This window comes from Phragmites australis, chromosome 22 (assembly GCF_958298935.1).
Source record: "Phragmites australis chromosome 22, lpPhrAust1.1, whole genome shotgun sequence".
Taxonomy (NCBI): Eukaryota; Viridiplantae; Streptophyta; class Magnoliopsida; order Poales; family Poaceae; genus Phragmites; species Phragmites australis.
The window spans coordinates 21,866,683-21,881,900 of record NC_084942.1 but is presented as its reverse complement, the minus strand read 5'-3'; the positions used below and the strand labels follow the sequence as shown (position 1 = coordinate 21,881,900).

General features: G+C 42.6%; 1 protein-coding gene across 1 annotated transcript; it reads left to right on the top strand.

The window, feature by feature from the left end:
- Window positions 1–13,096: 13,096 nt before the first annotated feature.
- On the top strand, window positions 13,097–15,218 carry LOC133904880 (uncharacterized). Its single transcript, XM_062346508.1, has 3 exons — window positions 13,097–13,279; window positions 13,820–14,065; window positions 14,156–15,218. The coding sequence occupies exons 2-3, from the start codon at window positions 13,880–13,882 to the stop codon at window positions 14,495–14,497; spliced, it is 528 nt and encodes a 175-aa protein (XP_062202492.1). The 5' UTR covers window positions 13,097–13,279; window positions 13,820–13,879; the 3' UTR covers window positions 14,498–15,218.

The following is a 15,218-nucleotide window of genomic DNA, read 5'->3' as shown; positions in this document are numbered from 1 at the left end:
GGGTGGGATCCAAAAGTTGATAGTTATGCTAACATTCAGTGTGCCAACATAGATTAGTATTGGCAACTACTACAACATATATTACCATGAGAATGGCATCTGGAGTGAAGTGACACTGATAACTGCTCATATTTTGTTCTCTGGATCTGGGATTTTGGGCACACATTCTAAACAACTGAACATTTCTATGAATAAGATGCCTCTGTAATTTCAGAGTCCTAGATGATCTCATGGTAACAATACATTAATGAACTTAGATTTGAGTTATTTATCTGACAATGAAATGATGATAGTAAGATGCGCTCAAATGTTGAAACGCTTTGATAATGTGCTCATCTGATCTGTCTCGAATGTCTTGTCTGAATATATAAGATACACAAGTCAACTAAGAACATGAGTATTGACCAGGTAAACAACGGTTTGGGACGTGCATACAAACTAAAATGCAGACAACTAAACTACAAAGGGCATACTGAGAATGGGGGGATAAGAATCATGAGTACAACAACAGAGGAAAGAACTTCAAAGAATTGACATTGCAGTTAGTTCCATAGTGGAAAAAATCACAAACCTTGTGGCCGCAGGGGAGGGGTCGTTCTCGCGCTCCTGGTGGGTGTCCACGGCAACCCAACGCCAGCGGCAGAAGGGCTTGCTTCAGCGTTGGTGATCGAGGTTGGCGCTGTTGCATGAGGTCAGCGATCGAGGTTGGCGTGGGTGCGCGAGGTCGACGGTGGAGGGACTGGCATCGGCGTCAGCGATCGAGGTTGGCTTGGATGCACAAGGTTGGTCTCAAAGCCATCGTGGGATTCAGTTTTTAAGTAGTGGAGATATCATAAAAGAATTCAGTTTTACTACCTGAGCATCATCCCAGCAAGAGACATAGTTCATAGACTAAACAAAATGCCAGGCTAAGACCACAATCAAAAGAACTAACAATGCACCACCAACGAATATTAAAGACAGGTCTATCAAAAGCAACATAAGAACTAACAAAACATGCAACTGATTGAAGAGACACCTTCGCCATAGCTAGACTCTGGATAGGACTAACCACAACGTTAATGCCCACAAATATCAACAAGCCGAGACCTACCCGTGAACGGACGCAACCCTTGCCTGCGGGGCACCAAGGTGGTAGGGCCACTAGCGGACGCGATGGTTGGTCGTGGGCCATCCAAGCGTCAGAACCAAATGTCGGGTGGCCTAAAAAATAATGAAGATGGCGACGTTCCATAGGAAACCAATTGGAATCCATCACTTGCTAAATTCCGAAGGGCATCATCAAGTCGCGGTGAAAACGAAGAGACAGGTAACCTACATCATAAAACCGCATTTTTTCTCCCTAAACGACCGCCCCCACCGTCACCGTGCAAACCTCATTCCACTTACCTTCGCTCATCACATGGCACAACAACCCTCACAGGTTAACCGTTGACTGTGAAGACGCCCATGCACTAATTAAAAAAAACGTATAAGCCACCCATATAAGCGGTAGTGATAATCGAGTATTATCACTGTCAAGTTCACAACTGCCACTGAAACCATTTCTAAGGAACAAGAAAAAAGGAAATCGAGTCAACCTCTGCATCAAGCCAGAGTTGTTCTAGCCCCCATTGAGCTGGACCCGCTCAATCCTCCAACAACCCGTCTCTTCGCAGCGGCAACGGGCTTGGTGTTGACAACGGTGTGGCGGATCGTCCCCCTTCTGTGGTCAGACAGGGAAGAGAACACGCCACCCATAGCCGAGGAGCTCGCCCCTTCGTCTGGCCCTGCCTCGCCCAATCAAGCGCACCGCCTCCTCTGGCCACTAACGCAAATGGAACAGCCACCGCGAGCCCGCCGCCCACGAAGAAGGATGTGCCTCCACCACCAACAAAAGAAGAGGTCGGGGTTAAGGTTAGCGTCCGGATCCCGTCTTGGATCCCGCTCGGCCACCGCACTCCTCTAGCCGCACCGCCGACCCCATCTTTGCCTCATCTCCTCCCTCTTCGCCTAGGGATGAGGGGGGGGGGAGAGAGAGAGAGAGAGAGAGAGAGAGAGAGAGAGGAGGAGGAGGAGGAGGGTGGCGGCTAGCCACTGGACCCCCCCCCCCCACACCACTCCATGGATCTTACAATCCAGTTTGAGAGAGAGAGGAGGAGGGGATCGATCGGAAGAGATAAGGTGGAGAGAGAGATAAGGTGAGGGCGAACACGTGGGGAACTTAGTAAAAATCAGCGGACGGACCCTGCTAAGCCATGAGCAGATGTTAGGGTGAGCCAAAAGCCGATTCAATGAAAATATCATATCCGGTGCTCTCATCACTGTCGATTCGAATTAAAAACTGACAGTGGTAGTATCACTGTCGGTTTTTAGTATGAATCCGCAATGATAAGTTATTATCGCTGCTAGTTGTTTTTTTTAAAAATGACAGTGATACTAATTTTCTTACGAACTGGCAATGACACGACATGGATGACCAATTTTGTTGTAGTGATGGATTGGCCAACCTCCCATGGTACATCCTTGAGGCCGTCTCATGTCATCTCTCAGACCCGAAGGACTTTGTCCACATTCGGGTGGTATGGCCCCAATGGCGAAGCAACATCACCCACGAAGCACACCCCCACTTCACGTGCATGGATCCTGAAGAGCAACAAGGTCCATGACTCCGGTGACGTGGTTTTCTACTTGGCATCTGACAACTTTTTCAGACTCCACACCCTGGCTTTGAAGGGAAGATGGACCAGGGTGGCAAACTTCAGAGGGGGCCGCCTCTTAGCCATAGATTGGATCGATGACCTCTCCGCGATGGTGTTGAACCCCCTGATGGGAACCACCATACCACTAGCATGTTTACCGGAGTGGTGCCATAGCAGCCGTCTCGCAAGTTTCGTCATTAACCCACGGCCATCAGGAAACGAGGGGCCCATGGTCGTGCTCTATGAGTATTGTGCCCCCTACCTTGCGAAAGGGGAACGGATAGAAGAGGCTTCATGGTGGAGTCTCGGCGATGACAACGGGTGGACGTCCCAACCGCCCGAAGTCCTGTGGGCAAAAATACGCCTGCTCAACACCGAAGACAAACGATTTTTGGTCCATGCAAGCCAAGTGTTCTTGTTCCACCACAAAGATCGTTGGGTTTTGCCACCCCAAGCGTCGATGACGTTCGCAGAACAAGATGTGTTAAGAGACATCTCAACGATCATCCACTAGAGCGAAATACCGGAGCTACACAGCAACATCATACTGTAGAGTTGGGATAGTACATGTTACATCATCCCGAGAGACGAAGATCAGGGTAACCTTCGCAGCAACTACATCCATTTCCTAGGGTGGCAAAGTGTAGCATCTAGGCCCCTAGGTAAGAGGTAAGAGTTTTGGTGATTAATGGCAACCGTATCATTGTGACTAACGTATGTGCTTTGAACAGTATAAAAGAAAAAGAAAAACTTATTTGACAATGATGTCTTGATACTCTTGCCCGTTAAAGAGCTTATATGGACGATCAAAGGACCGGTACATGAAGGATAAGGATCTTCTAGTTATAAGTGTCACAAGGAGATGAAGGACACTTAGAGTAGTATAGGTTCTATTTCTTTTTAGTCTTTTGACCGTACTATAAAGAGGGGTTAAGAGTTGTAGCTTGACCTAGGTGAGTCTAGACATAGTCGATGCACACTTGTGACTTTCTATTGCTAGGTTGGTCATAAAAGCTTTTGGTTCAGTATCCAAGAAGTTAGAACTCAAGACGGCTTTGAAATAGATACATTCAGCGAAAATTCATCTCACCGGATGATCCTCTGTATAAAGAGTGATCTCACCGGAGCAAATTCCTAAGAGTTCTGACTTGAAAATTTGTTGAAGACCACGCCGGATAGTCCGGCGTTCGAGTGGTGAGATCACCGGAGAAATATTCGCAATGAAGTCTCGGATTGAGTCTACATACCGGATGGTCTGACGTAGCAAAGAGTAATCACCGGATGATTTTATACAGAGAGGTTGCAAACTATCATCTGGCCGGTTTCAATGCGCCGGATGGTCCGGCGTAGAATAGAGTAATCACCGGATGAATTTACACAGAGAGGTTGCAAACTATCATCTGGCCCGTTTCAATGCGCTGGATGATCCGGCGTAAGTCCTGATTAAACGCCGGAGCTTTAACGGCTAATGGAACAGTTAACGGCTATTTTGTTAGGGGTATTATCACCGGATATTCCGATGTGAAGTGAGTTATCCACACCGGAACTTCCGGCGTTAAGAAAAATTCTGGGTTGTTAGGTAACGGCTAATTCTTGATCCTTAGCCTATAAATACCCACCTATTTGGACCTCTCAGCATCTCTTGCGACCCTGTAGCAGCTCATATACTTGGTGTGTCATTTAGAAGCAAGAGATATCACTTGTGTCAATTCTAAGTTCTTAGTTGAAGATTAGGGACTTCTTTAAGTGCTTGAAGAGTAACAAGTGTGCATCTAGCTGTTGTCTAGGTTTGGTCTTTGTCAAGTGAAGTTTGATGCTTGTTACTCTTGGTGGTTGGCAACACCTAGACGGTCTTGGTGATCGGAGGTTTTCTCGGTGAGTTCTTGGAGGATTTGTGGGAGCCCCGGGAAGAGATGATGTACTTGGTTTGATGCCCGCCAATCCGGAGATGGAGAAGGGGCAATCAAAAGGGAGCACTTGAGTCTTGGTGACTCAAGGGGGAGCTACATCCTTGGTGGATGCTCCAACGAGGACTAGGGGGAAGTGCCAACTTCTCAAAACCTCGGAAAAAAATCGGTGTTCTCTTCTCCAACTATTTACTTTCCCGCATTTTACTTTGAGTATCTTTGCTATTGCGAGTCCTTCTTTACAATTCTCTCTCTTGGCTATCTTGCTTGTTTAGTTGCCTTGTCCTAGTTTAAATCACGTAGTCGCATTCTTTTTTATCTAGGTTAAGGTTTTATTTGTTTAAGCGGTAGAAGTTTTAATTAGCGCACAATTTACCCCACCCTCTCTTGGACCATTCGATCCTTTCACAAAACCACCTCGGAGAAACCTTTGGAGGTGGCACATCTCAGCGCGCTTGGGGACCATCATCAAGCGAATCTGGGGGACCGCAGTGTGCACCAGGGAGATGGTTTCTCCCAAGCTTCAAGTAGGATGGTTACCCGTAGCAAGGAACTGCCATTTGTACATGACCAGACGCAAATGAAGTATTTTAGTTTCATAGTGGAAAAATTAAATGTATTTTGCGAGTAACACCTTACGTTTCCTCTAAAATGAATGTAATCATACTCTTGCGTTGATTTCGAACGACCAAAGGGGGAGGGGACAAAGAGTAGATATATATCATCCCACAATCTAAAGCCTCTCGGCTTCGGACCCCTAAAGTCGAACCAAAATCACAAAGAGACCATTGTTGATGAAATGTTACCACCAGCCCCTTTTGTTGACTTTGCCTAGTTAGTCAACCCAGACCTGACGCCAGCATTAACACAATGTCAAACGACGAAAGGCTCTAGGATTCCTCCTTTTGGCATGCAAAGGGTGCCCAGGCCGAAGGAAGGCCCCCGGGCCCCCATGATCGAAGGACGTTTGGGCTCCGCGAAAGGAACGTCTAGACGAGGCGGCAGCCGAAGGCCTTTGATCGAGAACTAGCTAGCAATCCCAATAACGGCCGAGGCCTGATCAAAGGGAGGCCGTACCAAAGCAGGGTGACACTATCTGAAAGGATACGGAATGCACAAACAATTAAACGAGCCAATACTCACCTTTAGCATGCTACTCCTAATATATCAACGAACACCTTTAGCATGTTTATGGAAAACATGCATGCCATAAAGATGCATGCATACCCCCACCTACCCATGCTGTACTCATGCAAAGTAAAGTAAAAGTCAGGTTTATTTGAGTTAGATTAGGGAGATGTAATAAGGTATTTTAATTGGTTGTATGTGCTTAGTCTGACTGAGTAGAGATTGTGTTTTATTGTTCATATGAGTATATGTTATATTATAAATAAACTTATTTTTCATCAAATAATCTAGGTTGAAAACATTTTTATAAATTAGCACATCATGTGATAATAATATTAGTGAATTTTTCTTAATTTTTAGAAATTTATTTGAGTATCAAAAATTGCTAGAAGTTATAAAAATATATTTGTTTGGAGAATTTTAATTAAATATTGGTTTAGTATTTTTAGATTAAACTTGGATTGCTAGTAAGTACTATTTTGTTCATAAAAATATTTTAAAAAATAAATTATTTTTATACTCCCAGATAAAATCAAGAGTTGAATAAAAAAAACACACACGCATACACATTTACGAGCGACTTGCATCCACTCGGTTTGCCTCGGGAGAAACATAATCGATTCGCGTTCCAACGGGCTTGACTCGACCGCTCAACCTACACGCGCGGAGGCAACCGAACAGGCGGAGCTGCAGTTCGGGCAGCGAACCAAACATGCCCTAAGTAACAAAGCCGTTGGAGGCGACAAGCACGAGGCCACAGCCATGAAGACCGCACACCAGCTGAAACCTAAACCCATTAAAGACCTCAGCCTGACTGATGAATCTGAAGCTCGGCTCAGAAGCTGGAGCTGGACCACGCATGGCCATCCCAAACGAAACGAGCGATCAGTGGCTGAGCCGGAAACGGCACAAGACGAGCATGGATCCGATCGACCGATGCATGCATTCAGGCTCTCGGGCCGGCACATCACGTGGTGGTTTATTCCGTGCGTGCCGACTATTTTAGGTTAGTTGTATATCTGTACGAGTCTGGATGGGACGATCCCATCCAGGACGCACAGTGCCATCCGCTGTTTGGTTGCTGCACTGGATGAGCTTACACGCGATAAGTTGGTTCAGATGGTAAGGACCACTAGTTTTTTTCCGTGCTTTGCACACGGCGGGAAACGTGACGGGACGCGGGAAGCTATGGGGCGCTGCGCGTGCGGGAGGGTATGGGAGCACGCGTGGAGGCACGGGACGGACGGATGGCAGACCACGCACGACGATAGAAAATTAGTAAACGACGATAGAAAATTAGTAAACATTTTAAGTATGAGAGATTCTCTCATATGATGTACCGATTAGTTCGGCAGATTTGTTGAACGCAGCCATTCAAGATCGATCGTCCCAGTGTAAACAGTATTAAAAAATTCCTAAAAATCATAGATTTTTTAATATGTTCATAATCTATGTGCAATATATTTTACTTGGATTCTCATAAAAATATATATATAATTGAAACTGAAATTCTCAAAAAATATACTTTTATAGCTTCTAACAATTGTTAGGGGCTTAAATAAATTCCTAAAAATCTAAAAAAATCACTAATAATCTTCTTATGTGATAAACTAATTTCTAAAATTATTTCCAGCCCTAGATTATATGATAAAAAAGTAAGTTCCTCTATAATAATCTATTTATTTATATTTTTACCATCCTATACATCCCATTTATAATCAACTCATTAAGCAAACAAACAGATTGTTATATCAATATATCTAACAAAACAAACTACTTATAACATCTCATCCATAACCATCTCATTCAATATAATCCAATCTAAATTTGTGTATCGATCCGTTTTGAAAGTAAAACAACTGGAACCATGACGTTGCAGCTCAAATATCTTATCTAGACAAATCAAAACCACTACCTAGGCGAGTTACGTACTATGTATCTTGGATATGTCTTTTCTATTTCATTGAATTAGGTTTCGGAAATTGTTTCTAGGTTTTAAGAAACGTTGAAGTGAACCTCGAAAGATAAAGGACTCGGTTTGGTTGGTATTCATATTCTGTAAGAAATATTTTGATTTTGGATTTTTTTTCTAAAAATATTTCTCTAGTAAATTAAAATCACATCTAGAAATCGTTTGTTTGGCTGGCTGTATTCAGTTTCTTGAAAGGTAGTATGGTGGTGCAATTGACCATTTATCCTTTTTTTTTCAACAACAACATTAACACAAATAACATTTATTTGACTTTTTTTAACATTATCTCTCTCTCCCTCCCTCTTATCTCTCTCGATAGAGCAGCCAGCGGCTCCTACTAGAGAGCAGCGGCGACGACGGCGGCACGGGTGGCCACAACTACGGTTCAGTGGGAGGTGTGGGCGATGCGGCGGCGAGGGCAAGGTAGGCAAACCGCTCTCAAAATCGGCTGAAATGCCTCCCATCCCGTTTCAGCGGTTCACCTTGTTTCTTCGAAATGTTTCTCTCAAAATTGATTGGCGTCACCATGTTTGGCAACCGATTCTTCCAAATCTCCGGCGAGAATCGGAACCAATCCTGTGTGCAAGACGGGGCCAAATATAAAGAGGGCCCATTTGGATGCGAGAAATGTTTTAGATTATAACTAGAATAAGTGAAATCCCTATTAAACGGTGTTTTTGCCAAGTGATTTGAATCTGAAATAAGAGAAACATTTCTCTTTTTACACCGCAAGGAAGAAAAAGACAAAAGTTGATCTCTTCCGTTTTTGAATCAGTTCATTCTCATTTACAACTGTCATCCTCTCTTGAAAATCAAAATCCATACAACAAGCTAAAAGATTACACAATCCTCTCTCGAAAATCAAAATCTATATAACAAGCCAAAAGATTACACAAATTAATTCTGATTCATCAAAGAAACATTCTCAAAATAAAACTAAAAGCAAAACGTTTTTAGAATAATGCAGAACCTTACCAAATGGGCTGGTATGTATATGACTAATGGTTAAACATTTAGTCTCTCTCATCTATTTGTTTATTAGTCCTAATAGGATGTGTTGATGCCGTTGATTGCTCGGCCATGATCTCCGAAAGCTACTATATACAGTAGTAAACGAGGCTGGGCCGGTTGTCGATGGCCTCACATGGCCACTAGCATGTTTGGTCTCACTCACCCGTGTGTGCCAGGAAGATGCCATTTTCCTCCAAATTATATACTATTTTTCTCTTGATTTCTCTAACGATTATTTAAATTGTTTGGGGCCAGCTCACACATGGCTTGATATTCTCTTGGCTCGTTCGTTGGGGTTTGCACAATTCGTGGTCAAACTTACATATGATATTAATCGAGGCCTACGTGCAAAGCATTGCTAGATTATTGTTAATCAATATAGATTTGTTTAATTTTTTAGAGATATTTGGTGTCGTTTGTTTTAACTTAATTTGCCGATGAAGCTCATGGCATCTAGGGTTTAGAAATTGGGAGGTTTAGGTCATAATCTGCTAGCACGTGTAAGCCGCGCATAGTACGTGTTGGTGTGCATATTTGGCTCGTTGGGAAGAGCCATAGCAGAAGGAAACGAAGAGATATTTATGCAAGTGTTTTCAGTTCATATCTAACCATGGAAGCCTTGTGATGGATTAGGATTAGTCATAGGCTCACTGCTAAACCCTTTGTCTGGAGATATTGGCTTAGCAAACTTTAAATATATATAATTCATGACACGAGAAAAGATCCTAGCCTTTGATTATTGATAGTTTATTTAGCCCAAAAATATATTAACTCCTACCGTTAATACATCACAACAAAAAAGGCAACTAACACTATTAAAGAAATTATTTTCACAGTATGTTCACAACTGTTTTCACAATCGATTCGATAATTGGCTGCAATAAAGTGACGATAAAAATCGACAACTGGTTTCAAAAACCTATTATAATAATATTTTATTACAATCGATTCGTACTAGAAACTTACTGTAATAATGCACTTTTTTAAAAAATAGATAATTTTACACCAATTATTACCACTAAATGATCATATCAATTAAACAGAGTTATATGTATAAAATTGTATACATGTACATGTAGATTAAAGTATTTCTTTATTAGAGTTATATGTACATAAGTGCATAATCGTTATAAAAGAAATTAATCAAATACAAGTACTATCACCTAAGCATTCAATTCAACACCTCACTTACTTGTCATTTCTGTGCGACGATGGTGGTACCCATGGAGCCCTCAATGGTGGGTGGAGCAGATCCACTATGAAAAACCTCAAAGTCCCCCTCTTCCTCTACATCAAACGCATCGCTACACGTTCGATGACAGATCTGTCTCTCAACTATCGCATAGAGTCACCACAACATGGTTCCTTTGTTGCACCTTCACACATGGCTCTACTTGTTCACTCATATATTTATAAAAAAAAAACAAATCTAATCTAAGAACCGACCACGCATGCGAGATTTGGATGAGGAGGGGCACTTGCATATACCTTCTCGGAGGGTGAACATCACGCATCGTAGTCACACACAAGGCACGCTACAGTTCTTTATTAAAAAACCAATCCGATTTAAGAACCAACCATGTCACGAGATTTAGGTGGGGCACCTGCATGTACCTTCTAGGAGGGTGAGTAGTGCACGCGGGTTGTAGTCGTACACAGGACACGCAACATATCTGTATCAAAAACAAATCCGATCTAAGAAATGGCCACACCGTAAGATCTAGGTGGGGAGAAGCACATGCACGCACCTTTTTGGAGGGTGAGCAGCGGGCGCGCGTCGAATGAGGCCGACGAGTTTCCCTCAGCATAAATACAGGCGACGTTGTCGCGCTCTCTTCCATGTAAGCGCAAGGCATGACGAGAGGGAGAGAAGAGAATCAGGGGAGGTGGAGGCGTCAGGAGTTGAGTGTGGGGATCAAACTCTTGGACTGTGTATGCGGTTTGTGAGAGTAGAGCTCACAACCACTCACCTTGTGTAAAGGTTTCTTATTATCTCATCTATCACTGGATTGCTATATATTTTCCTTTTGATCCTAATTGTCTAAAACTTCTATTGATTATTTGGGCACCAAGATAACTTCAAATGAAAATATTGTCAACTAGAAAGTTGTAGATTTCGTCAAGTGGTACAATTTTTATATAATTTTTTTTCATTTGACTCTATGAATACTTTATGAATTTCCAAATATCTCTCTAAAAACATGTAAATGATGTATTTCAATAGATTCTTATTTAGAACCGATTGTATGAGTCTAATTATTATAGTTTGGTTATGATCTAAATTGACTGTAATGTATTACAATCAGTTTTTACTATAAAATGACTATAATATATTATAATCGATTCTTACTATAAAATGATTGTAATATACCATCGTTATGGTCGGTTCTTGGCTCGATGAATAATTTCAGTGGGTTGAGCTATGGAATCGACTATAACGTTTTTATTGCAGTCGGTGCCAAAAGTCCTATTGTAATCCGCTTTCTGAAAAAATCATTTATGTAGTACAATATACTTCCTAACTTAATGCACGCTATCGAGCAGAATCGAGGGGAGATCGAGATGCTAAATAGGAAATGCTGCCTGCATGGCTACGAAATCATCAAAGATTTGCTTTAAAATATATGATAAAAGGGGTAAAGTTCCATTGTATTCAAATTAAACCTAAAATGTATCAAAATAGGTTTTATACTTGAAACTAGAAATACATGAATGATTTTGGAATAGCCATTAACTGAAAGTGAAAAAACAAATTTATCTTCTTTAGAGTATGAATATTAAAAAGTTATTTCCAAGTTTTAATGTTTACAAGCAAATGGTTTATCTCTTGTTATATTAGTGCATAAGGAAACAATATTCTTTCTTTTGACAGTACAATAATTGATATTAATATACTTAAAATAGCTGTAGATGACCTCTTACGCACTATAATATACTAGCAACCGCAAACATATTTCACACACGCGAAATCAATTCAGGATATAGTAATTCGAAGAAGTAAAAAAAATATAGTACGATAAAAGAAGGTCTATGTGCAAATATATAGTAGTTAGAGGATCCATAGCTAGAGGGTCTATGGGCAAATGGTGGACGAATAAATTGTGATTTTTCATATTATATGAGAGGGAAGGGGATGAGAGACGAACTTTGATAGTAAACTGTTCGATCATGTAATATAGAGATTGTTTGAATCTGTTACAATCCATATATTTTATAGAAATATATATGAGGCAAATAGGAATATAAACCATTTGATCAATACGCGATGAACCATCCATACTAAGTGGGATTATCTTAAAAAACTCAAGTTGTACCATATGATTGTCAACGATGTGAAACCCAAATATTTTAAATCAAAAATACAGAAGGATAAGACTACTGTACAAGAGCATTGTTTCTACATGCAGTACAAATAATTTCGAAATCATTGGCAACAGCTTGAACTCCAGAACAGTGCACAAGAAACAAAGAACGGTGGAGTGGAGTACAAATTCTTCAAAATTTAAATATTAGCACTATCTCATGACCAGATCCTCTAATAGTTTTTATTTTTGGAAAAGAAAAAGGCTACTATGACCAAGCCAGGATGAAAAGGACCCCTTTGTTAATCTCTTCAATTATGACACCAGTTTTGCTGTGCAGGCCGAAATTATTTCCTCCTGTCGTATCCCTCACCAGCTTTTGTGCAGTCTGTTTCCCATATGTAGTGCTCGCCAAGTGAACCCGACGGGTTGGTTGGGCACGGGTACGGCTGGACAAGGTCTGGACGAGAATTTGTTTAGAACTTTTAGTGTTTTAATAGTTTCTTTTTACAGTTTTTGTTATGAAAAAGAATGAGATTTTCTTTTTTTTATTTTTATGAATTCATTCGAAAAGAAGCTGTCAGAGATAAAAAAAAAATAAAAGAAATAGAAACGAGAAGAGACATGAGAAAAAAAAATAAAATATAAAATATTGTTAAGATGCTCTTAGAACAGGACTCAGTGTGTTGGTGGCTTGACCTACCGTATGACCATGAGGTATCGTACCGTGTTAGTCTGGGTATGGTGGGAGCAACAGCACTGTAGGGCATTGCATCGATCGGTGAGGCGGCGCCGCAGCGGGACGACAGCCGAACTGGGCCGTGCCGAGGTATCAACTTAGGCACGATCCGACCCGCTGATTCTTAGTGCCGTGTCTAGACTAAGTCAAAATCATCATACCTGGTGCCAGTCCAATTAGATAGCTCTACCCATATGCAACATCAATTATATTTTCCTATTTTTTACTAAAAAATTGCTTATTTTTTCACTTTTGGAAAATAAATAATAGTACATTGTGGGTAAGCTGTCTCCTGCTACTAGTATTTTTTTTTGTTTGTGGTGCCCATCATTTTCTGTCTATTTAAGAACTCCATTCCCCTCCATTCCCTTCCTTCCTCCTCATCCAGCTCCACGCAAAGCTTGAGCTTTTCTTTTTCTTGTTTTGGTTTTCTTTCTTGGTAGGAGTATCAATAGTTCCTGGTTCTCCTCTTCCTCCTCTCTCTCTCTCTCTCTCTCTAGATCTATCTAGGAGAGAGAAATCCAGAGGCAAAGCTTCAGGTAAACATCTCTCTCTCTCTCTCGTGTTCTCTCTACCCTCCCTCTTAGTAGTTCAGTATTTCTTTCGTGTTCTCCTCGGAGTAGGTGAGCAGTGTTCTTGCATCTGGGAATGTTTGGTTTTCTGATTCTAGTTCTCATGATGGTAAGCCTTGGTTTGTAAATCCACGCAGAAGGGTTTGTTTTTCTGAGGCAAATCCTCACAAATCTCTCCAAAGCACCATTTCATCTTTGCTGCAAATCTCTGAAAAGATTTGATTTTTGTGGGGCCACTGGACACAAATCTTCCATCGACTGGTGTCATCTGCAAAGAACACACTTTCTTGCACAAATCTGTGTGAAGTTTCATTTTTTGTGAGGAAAACTCTCACGAATCCTTACGAAAGCTTCGCCTAAGCAAATATTTCTCAAAGATTTTCAACCTTCTGCTGATTTCCCCTTCCAGACTCGGATCTGCCGCATCTGTTCCTGAAATATCTTTCCTTTTTTCCGCCACTCAGCTGAGGTAACTAACGATCTTTTGTGCTGTTCTTGTTCTTGCAGGGTTTGTTAATTTTGGATCTAATCAACTAACCAGAAAAGCCAAAAGAAAAGCAAGAAACCATGAGCCACTTCGCCGCCATGACGAGCCCTCTGCCCGTCGCCGCCTCCGCCCTCGCCGGCGACGCCAAGAGCCCGCTCTTCTGCCCCAAGCCACGACGCCCCGTGGCGCCCCTCCGGTGCCACCAGAGCGGCGGCTACACTGACGCCGGCGCCGGCATGGATCTGCTCGACCTCCTCCTCGCAAAGGTGGGATCTCTTTGCTTCATCTTCAGATCCACGGTTTTTCTGCAAGCATTTGTTACATGATGCTGATGATTCGTGTCCGGTTCTTGGCAGGGAGAGGAGAGCAGTCTCTCGGCTGCGTCCCCGCAGTCGCCGTTGTTCTGCGGCTCGCCGCCGCGGCGAGCGTCGAACCCGGTGGTCCACGACAGCCGGTTCGGCATGGACTGCCCGCTCATGCCCATGCCCATGCCCATGCCGGCGCTGCCAGTGGCCGCGCCGGTGGCGGTACCCCGGCCCACCCCACGCTCGGCGGCGCCATCCATGTCGCCACGCAGCGCGGCCGGGTGCGCCCGCGCCCGGTTCGCGCTCCAGCCCGCAGCGGTGCGCGTTGAGGGTTTTGACTGCCTCGACCGCAGCCGCGGCGGCCGTGGCCATGGTATCACCGCCATGGCCTAGATGCACATACAACACCAAGTAACCCTGAGACCCTCCCCTCCATGGTGCAAGGCCTTCTTTAGCACCACTAGCACTAGAGGGGAGGTGAGAGAGAATTGAGAGGAGCAATTTAAGCCCTAAATTTAACCCCTAAAAACTATATAATCCATCCATCCATCAAATCCATTCCGCAATTATAACGAGTTTAGGTAATTTTACCACAGATCTTTTTGTATGTAAATAAAGTTCAAGTTCAGGTTCAGGTTCCTCGTGTAAATTTGGGAGCAATAGTTGGGGAGGAAAATTGGGTAGAAATTGAGGGAGGAGCAGGGACAGGGCGTCAGAAAAAGAAGAGCCCTCTTGCATTAATAAAAAATCTCATCTGTCCCTGCCTTCTCTTTGGGAGGATTAGTCATTGGATTTGGTGGGAGGGAGTTTGGGATTAGTTAGGTAATCTGTCCTAGTTCATCTTCTATCTACGATGCTTATTTTTGGTTTTTGATGGAATTGTTTTTGTCCATGCAACCAAGAAATTCCAAGGCCATGCAGATCTGTACAAAAGAGTGAGTGGCTACAAGAAGAGTGAGAGAGCAGGTAGGTTAAGTCAGTCAGTCAATGAGCTGAGTGTGTGTGAGAGAGAGACATGATGTATTATTTGTGATCTTTTCTCTTTGTATATTGTACTATCCTTTTGGATTTCCAATGAAGCAATCTGTATAATATAATGCTATGATTATCATCA

What these genes read in the sequence shown, in the direction of transcription:
- LOC133904880 (XM_062346508.1), top strand. Translation starts at nt 13,880, where the DNA reads ATGAGCCACTTCGCCGCCATGACGAGCCCTCTGCCCGTCGCCGCCTCC. An exon ending in TCGACCTCCTCCTCGCAAAG is followed by an intron (nt 14,066 to 14,155) that starts GTGGGATCTCTT and finishes GGTTCTTGGCAG; the next exon opens with GGAGAGGAGAGCAGTCTCTC.